Source organism: Ammospiza nelsoni, chromosome 11, assembly GCF_027579445.1.
Source record: "Ammospiza nelsoni isolate bAmmNel1 chromosome 11, bAmmNel1.pri, whole genome shotgun sequence".
NCBI classification, from domain to species: Eukaryota; Metazoa; Chordata; class Aves; order Passeriformes; family Passerellidae; genus Ammospiza; species Ammospiza nelsoni.
Genome location: NC_080643.1, coordinates 15,745,252 through 15,763,234, shown reverse-complemented (window position 1 = coordinate 15,763,234; position 17,983 = coordinate 15,745,252). Strand labels below are relative to the sequence as shown.

The window sequence follows — 17,983 nt, the reverse complement described above, 5'->3', positions numbered from 1 at the left end:
CAGGATTTATGGTGGGGATGCCTTGGGATGCATCCCCAGCTCTCACTGGTCAGCAGCTGCTGCCAAAGGGCTGCAGCCTTGGTGTGAGCACAGCTGGGAAATGTTGGTCACGTCCTTTGTCTGATGGGGTGCTGGAGAATCCCTGACACATAAAAATAGGCTTTGCACCAGGGCTGCTGCTGCAGGAGCCAGGAGCAAGCAGGAAACCATGTCGGTCCAGCTGCAGCCCCGGCGGAGCAGCCCCCGCTCGGAGCTCAGTGAACTCCTCACCCCAGCCCGGCTGCACGTCCCGGGCTGCAGAGCGCTCCCCGCAGCTCTCCGTCCGCTTCTCGCCCGCCGCCAGCGGTGCCTCCAGCTCCTTCCCGCTGGGAAACTGAGGCAGGGAGCGCAGTTTGTCCTTCTGCGAGAAGAGGCAGAGAGAGGGGAGCGGCTGCCGCGGGCCCCCCTTCCTCCGCGGCGGCTCCAGGAGCCTCATCCCCGCCTCCAGCCCGCCCCGCCGGGCTCGCCAGGGCTGCAGTTGGCGATCGGGAGCCCGGGGCACTGCGCCGTTCCCCCCACCTCTCCTGCCTCAGTTTCCCCGCGGTGTCCGATCGGGGCGGCCCCTCCCGCTCCCCGCCCCGGCCCGGTGCCGGCCCCCGTCCCGCCGCCGAGCAGCGCCCGCCGGGCCATGGAGCTCATCGAGCTGCGGGAGCTGCAGCCGGAGCCGCGGCCGGGCCGGGGCCGCCTGGAACGAGCGAACGCGCTGCGCATCAGCCCGGCCCGCCGGCCCGGCCCCGGGGCGCATCCCGACCCGCGGCTGACGGCGGCACCGGGCGCCGGGCACCGCTTCGAGCCGCGGCGCCGCCCGCTGCACACCTGGTGCGATCTCTGCGGGGACTTCGTCTGGGGCGGCGGCAGGAAGAGCCTCCAGTGCCGCCGTGAGTACCGCGCCGCGCCCCGGGCCCCCGCATCCCCGCCGCCGGCACCCCGCACCCCCGCACCCCGGCAGGCACCGGGCGGGCCGCCACTCGGCTTCCTCTGCACCGGCCACCCCCGGCGAGCACCGGATGCCCCGCCACCGGGCATCCCCACCACCGGACATCCCACCAACCGGGCACCCATACAGGACACAGAGCATCCTGGTAGCAGGCAGCCCCGCTGAGCACCGGGTGTCTCACCAGTGGGTATGAGTTTCCCAGCACCGGGCAGGCTGCCACCGGACACCCCCACCACCAGCGGGTACAAAGCACCCTGCACCTCCCACGGGCCCCCCACGCCTGGTAGTGGGCCCCTCACTGAGCACCAGCTGTCCCACAACTGGGCGCAGGCATCCCAGCGCTATGCTGGGTACAGGCATCTCAATACCAACCACCCCCACCAGGCATCCTGGTGCCAGGTACTTCCATTAAGTTGGGCATCACCATCTGGGGCGGCTGCACCATTCCTGGGCCTCTGGGCACCAGGAACTGCCACCAAACAGTGGACATGCCTTGATTGGGCACCCACATCAGGCACTGGCAGCCTCATACAGAATACCCTCACCTGGCACCACGCATCCCTATATTGGGTACCTGCACCAGGTATTCCAGCACTGGGTACCCACACTGGCCACTGGGCATCCCGGTACTGGATACCCACACTGGTGCCCATACTGGGCATCCCCATACTGGGCATCCCAGTACCAGGCACTGAGCACACTGTACTGGCCAGCCCACAGGGAGCACAGGCACAGCAGCACCGGCCAGGACGTGGCACAGCGCTATGTCCCATAGGCACAGCGTGAGCAGACAGCTAACACTGTCACCATGTGCCAGCCCTTGTCCCACCAGTGCCCTGATCCTGGCAGCCAGGCTGTGCACAGTGGTGACACTGCTCCTGTCTCTGTCCCCAGACTGCAGCTTCACCTGCCACTACCGCTGCCGGGCCCTGGTGCAGCTGGACTGCGGAGGCCCCGCAGGCGCCGGTGAAGAGGAAGATGGCAATGAGCACGTGTTGGAGAAGGACACCAACGTGGTATGGCCTGGGGCTGCCTGTGAGGGAGGGCTTGGGCAGGGGGTGGCACACCTGGGGGCTGTGCTGGGCTGGGGAGGGCTAAGCTGGGCTGTGCTGTGTGAGGCCATGTCATGGCAAGCCAGGCTGTGCCATGCCAGGCTGTGCCAAGCCTTGTTGGGCTGGGCTCAGCTGGGCTGAGCTGCCAGGCTGTGCTATGCCATGCCAGGCTGCACCATGCCAGGCTATTCTGTGCTATGCTGGGCTGTGCCAAGCCCTTGATGGACTTTGCTGCGCTGGGCTGAGCTGAGGTCGTGCCATGCTGTGCCATGTCGGGCTGTGCTGTGCCAAGCCGGGCTGCGCTGTGTCGTGCCCGTGCCACCCTGCCCGCATCACACCGCACCGTGCCCGAGCCGAGCTCAGCCGGGGCAAAGCCATGTCCGGGCGGGCGAGGGTGAAGTCACCGCCGGAAGCGGGGCCGCCGCGCCGCCCCCGGCCCCGCGTCACCCCACGGCCGGGGCGGGGCAGCGGCGGGACCGCGCTGAGCCTGGAGCGGGGCAGGGCGCGGTAGACGCCGCGCCGAACCGAGCCGGGACGGGAGAGCGATAGGGACCGGGCTGAGCCGAGCCGGGAGCGGGACCGCGATAGACACCGGGCTGAGCCGAGCGGGACGGCGATAGGGATCGGGCGAAGCTGAGCCGGGACTGAGAGTGGGACTGGGCGGAGCCGAGTCGGGATTGAGACCGGGACCGGGCGGAGCTGAGTCGGGACTGAAACCGGGACCGGGCGGAACCCAGCCGCAATAGGGACCGAGCGGAGCCGAGCCGGGCCGAGGGCCGGGCTGAACGGAGCCGGGCCAAGGACCGGGAGCGGGCTGAGCCGAGCCGGGAGCGGAGCGAGCCGGGCCCCGGCCCGGGGGCCGGTCGGGCTGGCGCGGGGCCGGGTGTGCCCGTGTGCTCGCCGCCCCGGCGGGGCTGCGGGGCGGCCGGGCCGGGCCGTGCCCTCCGCCACCGCCGCCGTGCCCCCCGCGGCCGGGCCGGGGTCCGGCGGGCCCGGGGGCTGCGGGGCGGCGGCGCTGGCGCTGCGGCGGGGCGGCGCGGGGGGCACGGGGGGCAGCACGGCCAGCAGCGGCTACTGCAGCCAGGAGGACTCCGACTCCGAGCCCGAGCTCTTCTACACCGCCCGCACCTCCCTGGGCCGCCGCCCGCGCCGCCGCCAGGTCGGTCCTGGGCCGTGACGCAATGGGGGTCACGGGTGACGTCATCGGGGCGCATTCCCCCGGCTGGGTGCTGGGGAGCAGGCGAGGGTGGGATGGGTGCGTGGGGAGAACCAGAGGTGCTGGGGGTTTTTTCTTGGGGGTGAGCTTGGCCCTACTGTGGGGCAAGAGCGGGGTGAAGCATGGCCGTGCCGGCCCTGTCCGGTTGGATGTGGGGCGAGCGAGGCACCGTGGGGCGAGTGGAGTTTTCGCTGCCTGGCACGGGCACCCCAAGGTCCCTCAGGGTTGGACTGCTCCCGGCTTTGAGGGTCTGGGGACAAACTCCCTGGGCAGTGTCACAGCTGTCCCCATCTTGCAGGGACCCCGTGGGGTCCGGCAGTGCCCGCATGCTGTGGGGTGGCTGTCGGGGCTGGGAACCATCTCAGTACCGCGGGGACACGTGCAGCGCTGTGTGGCCGCTCTGCGGCCCCGCGTAAATAAACACTCATTAGCGGGTGCCGGTGGCGGGGACGCCGAGCCGGGACGCTCGGTGCCCCGTGTGTGGGGCCAGCGCTTTGAAGTGGGGTGCCGGCGGCAAGGGCGGGCTGCACCCCCAGCCCGGCCCTCCTGCCTCAAATCTCAGGGCGTCCCCGCGGGCGCGGAGCCTGCCCAGACGCCCTGGTGCCGGGCTGGCGGCTGCTCTGCCTTGGGGACGCCTCTCTGATCTGGGCTGCCGGGAGCGGCCGCTCGGCTCCGGGTGCCCTCGCAGGGCGTTCTCACAGCCCTGCAGCCCCGGGGACGGGCGGCCCGTGCCGGTGTCCCCGGAGCAGGGCTGGGGCCGAGCTGATCTCAGCTGAGCGTCCCCGGCACAGCCCAGCTCCGCCAGGCGGGCTGATGCAACCCCGCGCAACCGCCCGCGCCTCTGCCGGTGCTTGGGGGCGGGCTGCGGGCCGGCGCGACACCGAGCCAGGCGGGACGGTCCCCCCCCGGTCTCTGTGCCGCTCAGCCCGGCTGTTGTCCTGCAGGATGAGCCCAGCGAGTGGGAGAAGACAGAGCTGGACCAGGCGCAGGTGGAGCAGCGGATCAAGGAGTACAACAGCCAAATCAACAGCAACCTCTTCATGAGCCTGGTACGGGGTCGGCACAGGGCAGGGGAGATCACGGTGCCCTGCCCTGACCCCACTCACCCCCACTGGTGTCTCGTAGAACAAGGACGGCTCCTACACGGGCTTCATCAAGGTGCAGCTGAAGCTGGTTCGCCCTGTCTCGGTGCCGGCCACCAAGCGGGTCCCCTCCCTGCAGGCGGGGCGGCCACACCCCCAGGGGGTGAAGCGCCGCACGTCCTTCTACCTGCCCAAGGGCACCGTCAAGCACCTGCACATCCTCTCGCACACCCGCGCCAGCGAGGTCATCGACGCGCTGCTCCGCAAGTTCACCGTCATCGACAACCCCCGCAAGTTCGCCCTCTTCGAGCGGTCTGAGAAAGATGAGCAAGGTAGTGCCCAGGGTCACCCTGTCCTCACAGTGCTGGCCGTGTCCCCATATTGTCAGTTTGCCCTGGGTGGTGGCAGTTCCATGGTGGTGATGTCCCCAGGGTCCCTCATGGTGCTGGCAGCATGCCCATGGCAATGGTGTCCCCATAGTGCTGGTGTCCCCCATGGTGGCAATATCACGGCAGTGGTGCCCCAATAGTGACAGCTTTCCTTAGGCAGCAGCACCCCCTTGGTGGCGGCATCCCTGTAGCAGTGGTATCCCCCTTTGGTGACAGCGTCCCAGTCACCATGGATGCGTCCCCCATTGCAGCAGTGGTGTCCCCTGTGGGGGTGATGTCCCCATAGCAGCAGCATTCCCGTAGCAGCAGCGATGTCCCCGTAGCGGCGGTGTCCCCGCGGTGACTCGTGGCCCCGTTGCAGTGTACCTGCGGAAGCTGGGTGACGACGAGCAGCCCCTGCGGCTGCGGCTGCTGGCCGGTCCCAGCGAGAAGGTGCTGAGCTTCATCCTGAAGGAGAACGAGACCGGCGAGGTGAACGTGAGTGCGGGGACGGGGAGGGGGCTGGCCCCGCATTGCCCGGGGCGGTGTCCTTGGCGGGACGCCGCGGTGCCCGTGGCCATGGCAGCCCTTGTGCCTGCAGTGGGACGCCTTCTCGCTGCCGGAGCTGCACAACTTCCTGCTGATCCTGCAGCGGGAGGAGGAGGAGCACGTGCGGCGGCTGCGGCACCGCTACGCGCGCTGCCGCCAGAAGATGCAGGAGGCGCTGGCCGCGCTGACGCCGGGGTGACCGCGGGGCGCGCAGCCGAGGCCAGCCAGAGCACCGGGACCCTCGCCCGCCGGCCGTGGGGGCAGCAGGGAGGGGGGTGGAACGGGCACCACCGACCCACTGCGCTGTCACAGCCCCCACGGGGCTGGCACAAAGAGTGAGGGTTCCTGGTGGGAGCGAGAGCGAGTGTCACCCGGGAGCGTGTGTCCCCAGGGAGCGTGTGTCCTGGGGGGAACGAGTGTACCCTGGGGGATTGGGTGTCCCCAGGGGAATGGGTGTCCCTAAGAGAGCGTGTGTCACCTGGGGGATTGCGTGTCCCCAGAGGAGTGGGTGTCCCGAAGGGAGCGTGTGTCTTGCGGGAAGCAAGTGTCACCTGGGGGATTGTGTCCCCAGGGGAGTGGGTGATATGGGGGAGCGAGTGTCCCCGGAGAAGTGAGTGTCCCTGGGAAGAAGCAGGGCATCAAACACCAATAAAGGCATCTTGGTGACGAGGCCTGGCCTGCGGTGTTGTCCTTGGCGGGGCGGGCTGGGTGGGAAGGGACGGGACGCGCAGTCCCAGCGGTGTCGGCGGGCCGTGGGTGTCCGCACGTGGTGCGGGTGGCGGCGGCGGGATTCGAACCCGCGGTTCCCGCGCTGCCGGCGCCGGGCGGGGAGGTGGGCGCGCCCCGCGCCGGTGTCACGTGACGCGGGCGCCGGAAGTGGCGCGGGCGGCGGCGCAGGCGGCGCTCGGTCGGTGTCGCCGGGCGGCTCCGGGCCGCCCCCGTCCCTCCCCCCGCGGTCCCGCTCCTGCCGCCGCCGCCCCCGCCATGGGCGCCAGCGGCTCCAAGTCGCGGGGGCTGTGGCCCTTCGCCACCCCGGCGGCGGGCGGCGGCGGCCCCGAGGGCCCCGGCGGGCAGCAGGCCCTGGCCCGGGCGCGGGCCGCGCGCGCCGCCACCCCCTTCGTGTTCACACGGCGCGGGTGAGAGGCGGGCGGGGAGCGGGGGGCTCTGGCATAGGGCGGGGGCTCTGCCGTGGGGCTGGGGGCCCTACTGCGGGGCAGGGAGGCTCTGCCGTGGGGCCGGGGGCTCTGCCGTGGGCCGGGGGCTCTGCCGTGGGGCTGGGGGCTCTACTGCAGGGCAGGGAGGCTCTGCCGTGGAGCGGGGGCTCTGCCATGGGCCGGTGGGCTCTGCCGTGGGCCGGCCCCAGCACAGGCGCGGCACGGGGGTCGGGGGGCCCCAGAGGAGCAGGACCGGCTGTCCCGGCCCGGTTCGGGACGCAGGGGGCCGGCAGGGCCCGCACGCTCTCACCCCAACGCCTCCCCTCTCCTCTCGGCAGCTCCATGTATTACGATGAGGACGGGGACCTTGCCCACGAGTTCTACGAGGAGACAATTGTCACCAAGAACGGGAGGAAGCGCGCCAAGCTGAAGAGGATCCACAAGAACCTGATACCTCAGGTAACCTGCAGAGAAGGATGGGGGAAAGGATGGGGCAAAGTGCCAGGGTGACGCTTGGAGTCCGGCCTTTACAAGAACCATCTCCCTCGGGGCATCTTCTTACTGGCAAGGTGGAGGCTCTCCTCCTCTCCAGTTTCTGCCTCAGAGCCATGATTCCTGTGTGTCCTGGCTCACACCCCTGTCACCTGAGGCTGTGATAGGCAAGGGAGAGCTGGTGGCACCCTCCAGCTGCCTTTTTTTGAGAGAAGCAGTGCCTGAGCCTTTCAGAACTGACTGGCAGGGGAAGATAGCTCAGCCAGATGTATGTTGTGGGGAACAGAGTTCCAGGCAGTCCTGCATGGCCGTCTCCTTACCAAGCACCTTCCACAAACTGTAGGGTGCTGTGCTGCCTCAGCCAGTGTCATGTCACTATGCAGGGCCAGATTGTGTGGGGAGCAGCAGCCAGGGCCCATCAGCTGCTGAAATGAGTTTGCACATCCCCTCCAGCTGCTCAGCAGTGTTGACAGCGCTCTGCTTTGCTCTTCAGTGGAAAAGTGTCCTCTCTAAATAAGCAAGTGGTGTGAAGCTGGGCAGGGGCTCGAATGTTAATGAGGATCGTGGTGCAGGGGCAGGAGAGCCTGCATGTAGGGAATCTTTTGGGGGCATAAATGGAGGAAAGAGCAGATCAAAGCAGGGCTGGAGAGAGCCTCTATAGAAGTCTTCCCTAATTAAGCAGAAAGACATGGCTGTAATGAGCAGCTGGGGTGAGCTGTGAGGAGCGGGCAGCCTCTCAGCTGGATGGAACCCCTCTGAGTGCTGAGCAGGCAGTTGTGGATGGAAGGATTTGGTGCTGCTCCCTGGGCTGGCATTCTAGCAGAGGCAGGCTTGGCGTGTGGAACTGAATCCTCGTTCATGTGGATTGAAACTCACCCAGTTGGGAAGCTCAGCTGAGCTGGAGAGAGCAGGTACCAGCACTGAACAGTGCTTTTCTAACACAGCTTTACTCTGGTTCTGCAGGGCCAGGCCCAGCCCTGAGTCCCTGCTCCCCCTCTGCCCCAGCCCCCAGCTGGTGCTGTAATAGGAGAAGGCAGGGATGGGGCATGGGAAGGGTTCCTGTGGCTCTGTGGAGGGAGTTGCATTCAGCAGCCTCCCCCCTGCACAGAAAGCCGCTTTTCTGTGTGCCAGCTGCCCCGGCTGCGTTCCCTCAGAGAGCTCTTTTCATTGCTCTAAATCCCGTGAATGAAAGGTGCCGCATGAAAAGCCCAGACAGCCAAGATCTGCCAGTCACGCAGCAGCTGCTGCACGGGCAGTGCCTGGCAGAGCAGCTCCCTCCTTCCTCGCCCTGCCGTGTGTGGCAGCCAGCCCTGCCGCCCTCGGCCCTCCAGGGAGCAGAGCGAAGGGCAAAGGGCTGCTGCTCTGTGTGCTGCTGCCCAGGCATACCTGGAGTCATTTATTGAGCCATTTCTGGAGCCTGGTCCCTCCAGTTCCTCCAGGGCACCGTGTTCTCTGTCACTGGGTGACTGGCAGGGATCAGGGATGTTGATTGGCCATCCCTTCTGCTCACCACTCTGACTTTCCTTTCAGGGCATAGTGAAACTAGAGCATCCTCACATTCACGTGGATTTCCCAGTGATTATCTGCGAGGTGTGAGTCCCAGACATCGCTGCTGCCTGTGGGTGGGAGGCCCTGCCCCACCACCTCCAGCCTCACTGGGCCAGGCTGCATCGTGTTCCCACCGAGGAGGACTCCAGCCGTGTGGCAGGATGGTGGCTCTCCCCTCGCCTGGAGTGAGGCAGGACCCAGCAGGCCTTCGCAGGAGATAGGTGATTGTGCAACGACTGCTTAAAAACATCCTCGCTTGAGTCAGAAGACTAAAATACCTTTTGTAGCCTCTAGCCGACGTTTGATGGGTAACTGGAACTGCAAACAAGCTGCTGTGATTGAGCTGTGAAAGGGAGAGCAAGCCTGCACTTCTCACCAGAGAGAATCCCCTGCTTCTCAGGTATGCGGCCCAGGGAGAGCCAGGGCACGGCACCCCGAGGTCCCTGGGGCCCGCAGCTCAGATGGCCAGTGTTGCAGCATGTCCCTTTGACACCGGTGTGATGTGACGCTCCCCTGCGTGGGTTTGTTGATGGAGGATAAGCAGAGCAGGCTGAGGGGTCTCAAAGCACATTGGGCTGGCTACTGCTCTCCTCTCGGGAAGGGGATGGAGAGCAGATGCCGCTCTCGTAGACCTCGGTCTCTTCCCCCACTGCGTTTCCCCACCATGCCAGCGCTGGGGAGGTTGGCTTTACTGCTGCCTGCTGGAGATCTCTGCAGTCCCTGGCCCCTGCTGGTGGCAGCAAGGCCCCAGCTCCGCAGCGGACTTGCCTCCCCCATTGTCACACTGGCTCTGCTGAGCGCCTCCCTCGCCTGCCGCGGGGCTGGGCTGCCGGGCAGCTTCCTCACCCCTGCTGCTCTTTGAACATACCTCCCTGTAGGCTGGGGCTCGACTGAGCCAAGCAGGAAAGGAATCCTGTCTTCCTTCCCTGTGCCCCTGAAACAATCAATTGGTGTACCTGCCCCGGCTTGGAAATCTCCCTGGCGATGTGAACTGTGGTTCCTCCCGCATCCCAGCTGGCGGCAGGAGGAGAAATGCGATGCACTTTAAAGGGAGGCTTGCTGCCCCACCTTGGAGGGTCCTGCTCTTTTCTCCTCTTTCCTCCCACCTAAGAAGGTTGAGGTCTTGGTGGCACCGAAGAACCTCTCACCCCTGTGTGTGTCCAGCTGCTGGGGGAAAGGCCTGACCCCAAATGCCCCTTGGCAGCACGAGGAGCCCCTGCCTCCCTGCTCAGCTGTGCCCAGACCGGGCAGGCAGAGGAGGACCGGCAGCAGGCACAGCTTTAAAGTGGGTCAGAGCCTACTCCCCACAGCAGCCAGCTTGGCTTTCCTCCTCTTTCGTTCCAGAACTTATTTACTTTCTAAGCACTTCAGATGTTTGCTACCTCGATTTTTAATTTAAGCTGCTGGCACTTGGCTGCCAGCCCTGTCGGTGTCTACGTTGGATGTATCCATCCCCGCGTCCGCCCAGAGCCGCCCGGGCGCGGGGCCACATTCCCAGCTCCGGGGAGATAACAGCGACGTGGCTCTTGCTGGCTTCCTGTCACCACCTCTTCCCTTCACGTCCCTCCACCCGCGGTTCCCATCGACAGCAGCGAGCTCACGGGGTGAAATGGATGTGCTGGCTGCCATCAGGCAGGAAAGTGGAAGGGCAGGGCTCATCTACACTGTGATGCTGGGCGCTTCTTTCGACATCTTTTGTTCTGCTTGCTTGGAAGAGTCTTGTCTTAAAACAATCCCTCACTGAAGTGTTTCTTATTTGCACCACCTGCTCTTGAGTTTCTCTCTGGCTGGAGCTCCCTGGGAAGGGCGTCCCTTGGGCTCCACAGGAGAGCAGGAGCTGCTGTCCCCAGGAAGAGGAGAGAAAACCGTGGTCACGCTGTCTGTGCTGCCTTGCCCCACTGCTGCACCGACCCCACTTTGGGCGTGGGGGAAGGAGGAGGAGGGGTGGGAAGGGGGTTGGCACTGTTTGCCTACCCCAGTGGGGAGCCCCTCACTTGGCTACCAGCCAAAAATCTGCTGGCAGGGCATGGCCCTAACCCGGGGGAGGGGGCAGAGACTGTGACCAGCTTAGCAAGGATGCTTTTGTCCTTTCTGACAGGCTGCCCATCCTTCCCCCAGCGTATTAAACATGCTTCCCCAAAACCCATGCCTTCTCCCACTCTTCTACCCCCTCAGTGTCACCAGAGTGGCAGTGAACCTCTGCAGGCTGCCGACAAGCTGCATCCTGCCCCGCTTCTTCCCAGGCTGGTCCCCACAGCAGCCAGCCCCCAGGACCCAGCAATCCTGCAGCAGCAGGGCCTTGGGAGCACCTGGAGGGATCTTAAAAATGTGAAGGTCACTGTAAATAGTATCTGTGTCCACTGTGGTGTTGGAGCAAGCAAAAAAAAAAAAAAAAAAAAAAAAAAAAAAAGAAGAAAGTTTTCCTTTTGATTCTTTTTTTTTTTTTTTTACAATTTCTGTGCAACATTGTGCTTTCCCGTGTGGATGTGTAGCCAAATCGTACTCACCGACACTAGGCTCCTTGCTCCTCTAGCGTGTGGGTAGGACCCAGGGGTTTGGGAAATGTACACTACTTATGGTCCTTCCTCCCAGTGCATCTGTCCACTTTTGTTAAATTTCAATAAAATTATTTGTAGAGCCCACAAGTCCCACAGCTGTCTTACTGGGGAAGGCAGATGTACTTGAGGGGAGGTGGACTTCGAGCCCCCCGTGTTTTTGGGAAGGGGGTGTTTGTGCACATGTGGCTGATGGTGAAGGATTCTCAGGTCACAGCCATTTCCAGGTTCTCCAGTTGGCACACGGGACTGTCAGGAGTTGGTGGCTGTGTCAGGCTGTGACTCTCTACTTGTAGCTGCCGTGACAACTTTTAAATGTATAACTAATGTGAAATATTTGTAATTTCCGTGTTCATTCCCGAGGGCTGGAGCTCGGGCCTCTCTCCCCTCCCGTGTGGGTACGAAGGTCGGATGACCCAGGGCTCGCAGAAGCCCAGCTTCAAGCTGACTCTTGCCGTGGCTCCGCCCGAGCCCCGCGGGGGGGAGGATCCGCCTGTCCGCTCCTTCCTCGCCTGCCAAATCAGTGCCTCATTAATCACGGGGGCCTGACGTCCTGGAGCCGGCGTGACCCTGTGCCGGGATGCCGCCCGTCCCCCGAGCATTGCCGGCTCTCCGTGGGGCAAGTGTGATCTCACTTTGTTCCCCACGTCCTGTCCCCGACAGCCCTGCAAGTGTTTTCCTGCGGCCACCGTCACTTCTCATCATTTCCTCCATGCAATGATCGGAAATGAGCCGCTGATGAAAGCTGTCACCAGAGTGAGTGGTGCAGTGTGTGGTGCCAGCCCTCCGGCCTCGGGGGGATGAGGCTGTGGCCCATTCATCCCTGGGGACCCCAGCCCCAGGAGGGATGGATGGATGGACCCTGGTGGTTTAGAAGGGGACCAGGTGGCTGTGCAGGGCAGTACAGCCCGGCGAGGTTACACAGCCCAGGCTGTGGCTCTCTGGCTCCGTGGCCATCTCTGTGTCTGCCAGAGCCACCACAGTCCCCTCCTGCTGCCCGTGGGCAGGGCCATGCCCGGAGCCCCCAGCCCAGGGCAAAGGAAGGTGCCAACATCCCCTTCTGGCCTCATGGCTGCTCCATTCCCAATGTGACCTCCTCTCATGCCTTGCCCGGACCTGTCTGGCACAAGTGCCTGTGATTCACTCCCGTTATCTTTATCTGCCATCCGTGAGGGATTCCCATCCTCGTGCTGCCTGCCTGGAGCAGCTCGCCTGCTCAGCTCGTGCTGGTCACTGCCCGGTGCAGCCATCCCGCACCCCTCTGCACTCTGGGAGTGACTTGGAATAATCTCATGCTCGCAGGGCAAGGGGAGGCTGGATCTGCCCAGCTGCCCCTTCCCCAAAGCAAATCTTCCCTGGGGGAAGGAAGGAGGGAAAGTGAGTCAGGTGATGCTCAGCTGAGGGGACAGCAATGAGAATTTGCGTCACATTGAGGACTTGCAGCCCTCCCAGCAGTGGAAACGTGTGACCCCTCCGGCCACCCCACTGCCGGTGGGGCTGGATACCTTCGCACGAGGAGGATGGAAAGATTTAGCTGCTGGCCAAGGGAGCCTGTTTACTGCCCAGAGGGGAAGGGCAGTGCCTGCAGCGCTGGGACTGCTTGGCTCCCCACAATCTCTCCCAAGGGTTTTGGCAGCCACCGCCCAGCCAGCGGCTCAGCTGCCCAGCCCCTCTCCCAGCCGGTGCCTGGCACTGCCTGCAGGCCAGGCCGAGCTGTGGGGTGCAGCCCGGGTTTGGAGGGGCCGGCCTGGATGCAGTGCCCATCCCTAGCGGGGCTGTCACCCTCTCAGTGGGAGCTTCATCACAAAAGCTGACACCTAAGTGGTGCCGCTAACTGGAGCCAGCTGCGGGTGCCTGCCCCAGGGCATGGTGAGGCACCAGGAGCTGACAGGAACAATGCTGGGCTTGGTGCTCCTGCCTGATCCTTAGGGAGCTGTTGGGTGGCTGGGGAGCACTTCCGTAGATTCAATCCCGCTTCCTTCCCCTGTCGGCCCCGACACACCCTCGCAGTTCGGTGCTTCCTGCGCGGGACACCCCGATGGCCCTCAGCCCAATGGGGCCAGCCCTGGCCAGGACAGGCGGGGGACACGGGGACTGTCATATGCCACACGGCTGGTCCCTGAGCCCTGCCTGCTCTGTTCCCTGCCAGAGGGGACCGGCTGGAGCCTCAGCAGCTCTTTGGGAAGGAAGCCCCCCCAGCCCTGTTACACCCATGGCCCCCCTTGTCCTCTCCAGGCAGGAAACCCACGGGGCCGTGGCTGAGTCAGCAGCACCGATTGCCCGAGCCCTGCACAGGATGTCCTGTCCGGCACAGCACCGCCCTGGGGTCGCCACCGTCCTGGGGACACTGCTCTGCTGCTGTCACCACCATTGAGGACACAAGCACTCTGGCTTACCAGCACTCTGGAGCCACCACCATTGTAGGATCACCAGCTTTTTAGGGACAACATGATCCTGGTGTACCATCCTGGGGTGGTATCACCACCATTCCAGAGTCCCCACTTTGGAGTGATGATGATCCTGGGGTCACCACGGCCCTGGGGTCACCACCAATTACTGTGATCACTGTGGTTTTGGAGTGACCACGACCCTGGGGATACCACCACCCCCCGGGGGCACCACCCCGCTGGGGCCAGCCCGGTCCCGGGTCACCGAGGTTTGGGGACCCCCGGCCCCCTCGGCCCCCTCAGGCCGCGCTCCCCCCGCCAGCCGTGGCGCCCCCTGCCGGCCCCAACCGCGGCCCCGCCCCGCCCCTTTCCGCCGCGTGGGGGGGCGGGTCCTCCCGGGCCGTACCAATCGCGGCGGGACAGGGGGATGACTCCCCGGTGCCCGGTACCGCGGCCCCACGGAGGTGTGTGTGTGCGGCGGGGCTCCGCCGCCGTCCGGAGCCCGAGGCCCCGAGACGGTAGGTGCCACCAGCCCGGCGCGGCGCGGGCGGGGCGCGGGGGCGGGGCCGGCGCCCCCGCGGGTGGTGCGTGCCGGAAGGTTTAAAAGCCGCGGCGGGGGGGCGGCGGCGGTGCTGAGGAGCCCGCGGCGGGGCATGGCCTGAGGCGCGGTGAGAGCCGCGCGGGGAGCGGGAGCCGAGCGGGGCCGCCGGGGGCCGCGCCCCGGCGCTTTGTCTGCCCGGCTCGAACAAAGGCAGCGCCGCGCCGGCACCCGGGAGAGCACGAGCGGGCGAAGCCGCTCGGGACCGGGATTCCCGAGAAGCAGTCCTCACCCGGGGCTCTGCCCGCACCCTCCGGGCGCTGTCTGCCCCGGGAGGGGACTCGGATCGGGGTCTGCTTTGGGGGGTGCGGGCAGATCGGCCCCTGCCTGCACCCCCTCCTGCCGGCCCCGCTTTCTGACTCTGTTCTCCCGCCGCCCCCAGGTCCTGTCGGGCAGGATGCGCGGGGGCTCCGCGGCGGCGGTGGCTGTTCCCTGGCTGGCCCTGCTGGCCTTGGCCCGGCAGCCCCCCGAGAAGCCATCGGCCGCCCCCCATCTCACCCGCCGGCCCTTCCTGGTGGCCTGGAATGTGCCCACCCAGGACTGCAAGCCCCGCTTCCAGGTGTCCTTCGACTTCAGCATTTTCGACCTGGCTGCCTCCCCCAACGAGGGCTTCGTGGGGCAGAACCTCACCATCTTCTACAAGGAACGCCTGGGACTCTACCCCTACTACACCCGTCAAGGTGTGGCCGTCAATGGTGGTGTCCCCCAAAACAGCAGCCTGTCCGAGCACCTCGCCCGCCTCCAGGAGGGCATCGAGAAGTACATCCGCTCATCCACCAAAGAAGGGCTGGCCGTCATCGACTGGGAGGAGTGGCGGCCTGTCTGGGCTCGCAACTGGAAGCCCAAGGATATCTACCGGGAGGCTTCACAGGGACTGGTGGTACAGCGTCATCCCACCTGGCCCCCTGAGAAGGTGAACAAGCAGGCAGCGTTTGAGTTCGAGTCGGCCGCCCAGGAGTTCATGGTCAAAACCCTGCGCAAGGCCAAGAGCTTCCGACCCAAACAGCTCTGGGGGTTCTACCTCTTCCCTGACTGCTACAACCACGACTACAGCAAGAACAAGGAGAGCTACACCGGGCAGTGCCCAGACGTGGAGAAGTCTCGCAATGACCAGCTGAAGTGGCTCTGGAAGGAGAGCATGGCGCTCTACCCCTCCATCTACCTCGACCCGCTCCTGGACTCCACTCCCAACAGCCGCAAGTTTGTGCGGGCGCGGGTGATGGAGGCCATGCGCATCTCGCAGAAGCACCATGACGATTACTCCCTGCCTGTCTTCGTCTACACCCGGCCCACCTACCTCCGCAAGCTCAATGTGCTCAGCCAGGTAGGCCTGCACCACTGGGACCTCCTCATTCCAAGCCCTGCACATCTGGGCTTTGGGGTCAGCTGAGGTGCTTCCTCTGCCTGTGTATTGCACCTTGTTCCCATGGAGCAAGGTGGCTCTGGAGGCTCGTGTTGGCACTCATGGTGTTACTGGCACCCCATGGTTTGACTGTTTCCATGTGGTGGGAAGCAGCACCATTTGGCATGGGGCTGGCAGCTGGCCCCAGGGAGCAGGAGGAGTGCTTCCTCTCCTAGGACCCCCAGCTCAGCCCCTCTCTGGGGTAGATGATGGGGTGCCACAAATTGTTTCCTTTATGGATGGGATGTCTGGCACCAATGGTGATTATCTCCAGGAAAGTGCCTGGGATGTACTGCAGGACTCAGGTCCTGGCAGCTGGAACCCTGAGGTGTGTGAGCCCACAGCTCCTGTGCTGTGCTGGCTTAGCCCCTGAGGAGGAGGGCAGTACTGGGAAGCCTGGCCCCCAAGTTGTTGGGACAGTGCCTTTTCCCTGGAGTGGGGATTGGGTCCCTGATCCTGCAGTGGACGCTTTGGAGCACACTGTGCTGGGGCTGTGGGTGCTGCGTGGGCTCTGTGGGCGCTAACCAGACCCTGTCCCCACAGGCAGACCTGATCTCCACCATCGGAGAGAGCGCGGCACTGGGTGCGGCTGGGGCCATTCTGTGGGGTGACGCAGTTGACACCAGAAACCGGGTAAGTTTGGGGTCAGTGTGGGGGGTAGATGGGTGGAGGGATCACCTGCCCCAGGGGAGGAGCAGTGGCTGAGCTGTCCTCCCCATCTCAGTTGCTTCTCCCTGGGTCTCACCCTGGTGCTTCCCTTTCCCTAGGAGTTGTGCCAGTTAATGAAAAACTACCTGGAGGGGGACCTGGGACGCTACGTTGTCAATGTCACGACAGCAGCAGAGCTCTGCAGCACCACGCTGTGCCAGGGCCGGGGTCGCTGCCTGCGCCAGGACAGCCACGCCGATGTCTTCCTCCACCTCAACTCTTCCAACTTCCAGCTGCGGCGCCGGGATGCTGACCACCCCGAGCGCCCCCTCTTCTGGGCCGAGGGCCAGCTCTCCTCTGCTGACACACTCTTTCTACGGACCCACTTTCACTGCCACTGCTACCAGGGCTGGCAGGGCAGTGGCTGCCAGACACGTGCTGGCCCCCGCAGTCACGCCCCCGGCCCTTTGGCACCGCTGGGACTTGGGGTGCTGTTGCTGCTTGCAAGCTGGTGCTACCCGCCCCTGGACTGAGCTGCCCTTTTCTCTGGCGGTGTAGGAGGAGCCTATTTAAGATATCCCTACCCTGCCTGGGAGGCAGCTAATTATGGAGGGCTGTCCCTCACTGTGGCGGTGTGGGAGAAGAGCTCTGCGGTTGCCCCATCTTTGCCCACCCTGCTGCAGTGCAGGCGCCCTTCATGGGGATGGGGGGAGGAGGGGGACCCCTCTCCTGTTGTAAGGAGAGGGATGGGGGCAAGAGGGACACGGGGGCGGGGAGCGGGTGCTGCGTGGTGCTGATCCCCCGTGTGCTGCCCCACACTGAAGTGCTTTACCTCGAATAAAGCTGGATCAGACTGAGAGCTGTGGGCTGCTGTGCGGCGAGGCGGGCACGGGTCCCTCGACTCGCGGATACAACCTCCGGCACGGGGCGGCGGGAAGCGGTGTGTGTCGGCAAGGAGCTCGGGGAAAGCTCTGCTCTGCTGGGAACTGCCCCGCGGAGTGGAAGGGGCCGGAGCCGTGTGGACAGCCACGGCCGGGCCACCCATGTGGAGCCTGCGTGCGGCCCCGCCCCGGCCCCGCCCCGCGGGATTCCCCGCCTGGCCCGGCCCCCAGCCCCCGGCAGTGCCCGGGACGCGGGGCCGGAGGGAGCCCCCGGCAGTGCCCGAGATGCGGGGCTCTGGAGCCCCCGGCAGTGCCCGAGATGCGGGGCTGCAGTGCCCGAGATGCGGGGCTGCAGTGCCCGAGATGCGGGGCTGCAGTGCCCGGGATGCGGGGCTGGAGCCCCCGGCACCGCGGTCGCCACGTGAGGACGCCGTGCTGCGCGCTATGGCCGGGGGTGGGTTCAGCCCCGCTGGGCCGGGGACACCGCTGGGCCGCGCCCGCCCCTGAGCTCCGCTGTCCCGTGCCACGAGTGTCCCCCAGCGGTGCCCTCGCGTGGCTCCTCGTCCCCGACACCGCCCTGCTCTGCCTGTGCCCGTGCAACCTCTCGGGCCACTGCCCTGTCCGGAGGGGTGCCCGTGGGCATGGAGCGGCCCCGGGTGGCACAGCCACCTCCCTGCCCACGCTCCTCCGCTGCAGTGAGTCCCCGTGCGGTGCTCGCTGTGCCGGCTGTCCTGTGCTGTGAGTGTCCCCAGGCAGTGCCTTTCTGTGCCTCCTGCCCCCCTGTGGCTGCGGAGGTGTCCCATGCCACCGCGGGCTGTGTCGCGCCGGGTCCTGCCCGGTGCCGTGCGCTCCCTCCCGGCAGTGCCCTCCTCCCGCCAGGGAATGGCCGGCGCTCTCCGCTTGGCGAGCGGCGCAGCCCGCGTCCATCGCCGTGACCTTGCTCCCCCCGCGCCGTCCGTGTCTGTTTGTCTTTCCAGCCCACTCATCGCCGGCCAGTCATGGGGTGTTGACTCTGCGCATTCCTTCCCTGCCGAGCCCGCCGCCGCCGCTCCTTACGCGGGGCTGACGCTGCCGT

General features: G+C 65.7%; 3 protein-coding genes across 3 annotated transcripts; all 3 read left to right on the top strand.

Moving 5' to 3' along the window:
- Positions 1-667: 667 nt before the first annotated feature.
- On the top strand, positions 668-5,904 carry RASSF1 (Ras association domain family member 1). The gene is made up of 6 exons (XM_059479924.1): positions 668-917; positions 1,871-1,992; positions 4,189-4,293; positions 4,370-4,658; positions 5,077-5,192; positions 5,296-5,904. The coding sequence occupies exons 1-6, from the start codon at positions 668-670 to the stop codon at positions 5,440-5,442; spliced, it is 1,029 nt and encodes a 342-aa protein (XP_059335907.1). The 3' UTR covers positions 5,443-5,904.
- A 305-nt stretch (positions 5,905-6,209) lies between these two features.
- TUSC2 (tumor suppressor 2, mitochondrial calcium regulator) lies at positions 6,210-11,082 on the top strand. Its single transcript, XM_059480410.1, has 3 exons — positions 6,210-6,379; positions 6,736-6,856; positions 8,420-11,082. Exons 1-3 carry the CDS (start codon positions 6,228-6,230, stop codon positions 8,483-8,485), a joined length of 339 nt encoding a protein of 112 aa, XP_059336393.1. The 5' UTR covers positions 6,210-6,227; the 3' UTR covers positions 8,486-11,082.
- A 2,942-nt stretch (positions 11,083-14,024) lies between these two features.
- HYAL2 (hyaluronidase 2) lies at positions 14,025-16,722 on the top strand. Its single transcript, XM_059480101.1, has 4 exons — positions 14,025-14,047; positions 14,360-15,301; positions 15,923-16,012; positions 16,147-16,722. The coding sequence occupies exons 2-4, from the start codon at positions 14,375-14,377 to the stop codon at positions 16,558-16,560; spliced, it is 1,431 nt and encodes a 476-aa protein (XP_059336084.1). The 5' UTR covers positions 14,025-14,047; positions 14,360-14,374; the 3' UTR covers positions 16,561-16,722.
- Positions 16,723-17,983: the final 1,261 nt, after the last annotated feature.

What these genes read in the sequence shown, in the direction of transcription:
- HYAL2 (XM_059480101.1), top strand. Translation starts at nt 14,375, where the DNA reads ATGCGCGGGGGCTCCGCGGCGGCGGTGGCTGTTCCCTGGCTGGCCCTG. An exon ending in AGCTCAATGTGCTCAGCCAG is followed by an intron (nt 15,302 to 15,922) that starts GTAGGCCTGCAC and finishes CTGTCCCCACAG; the next exon opens with GCAGACCTGATCTCCACCAT. An exon ending in CAGTTGACACCAGAAACCGG is followed by an intron (nt 16,013 to 16,146) that starts GTAAGTTTGGGG and finishes CCCTTTCCCTAG; the next exon opens with GAGTTGTGCCAGTTAATGAA.
- RASSF1 (XM_059479924.1), top strand. Translation starts at nt 668, where the DNA reads ATGGAGCTCATCGAGCTGCGGGAGCTGCAGCCGGAGCCGCGGCCGGGC. An exon ending in GCAACCTCTTCATGAGCCTG is followed by an intron (nt 4,294 to 4,369) that starts GTACGGGGTCGG and finishes GGTGTCTCGTAG; the next exon opens with AACAAGGACGGCTCCTACAC. An exon ending in GTCTGAGAAAGATGAGCAAG is followed by an intron (nt 4,659 to 5,076) that starts GTAGTGCCCAGG and finishes GCCCCGTTGCAG; the next exon opens with TGTACCTGCGGAAGCTGGGT.
- TUSC2 (XM_059480410.1), top strand. Translation starts at nt 6,228, where the DNA reads ATGGGCGCCAGCGGCTCCAAGTCGCGGGGGCTGTGGCCCTTCGCCACC. An exon ending in TTCGTGTTCACACGGCGCGG is followed by an intron (nt 6,380 to 6,735) that starts GTGAGAGGCGGG and finishes TCCTCTCGGCAG; the next exon opens with CTCCATGTATTACGATGAGG. An exon ending in ACAAGAACCTGATACCTCAG is followed by an intron (nt 6,857 to 8,419) that starts GTAACCTGCAGA and finishes CTTTCCTTTCAG; the next exon opens with GGCATAGTGAAACTAGAGCA.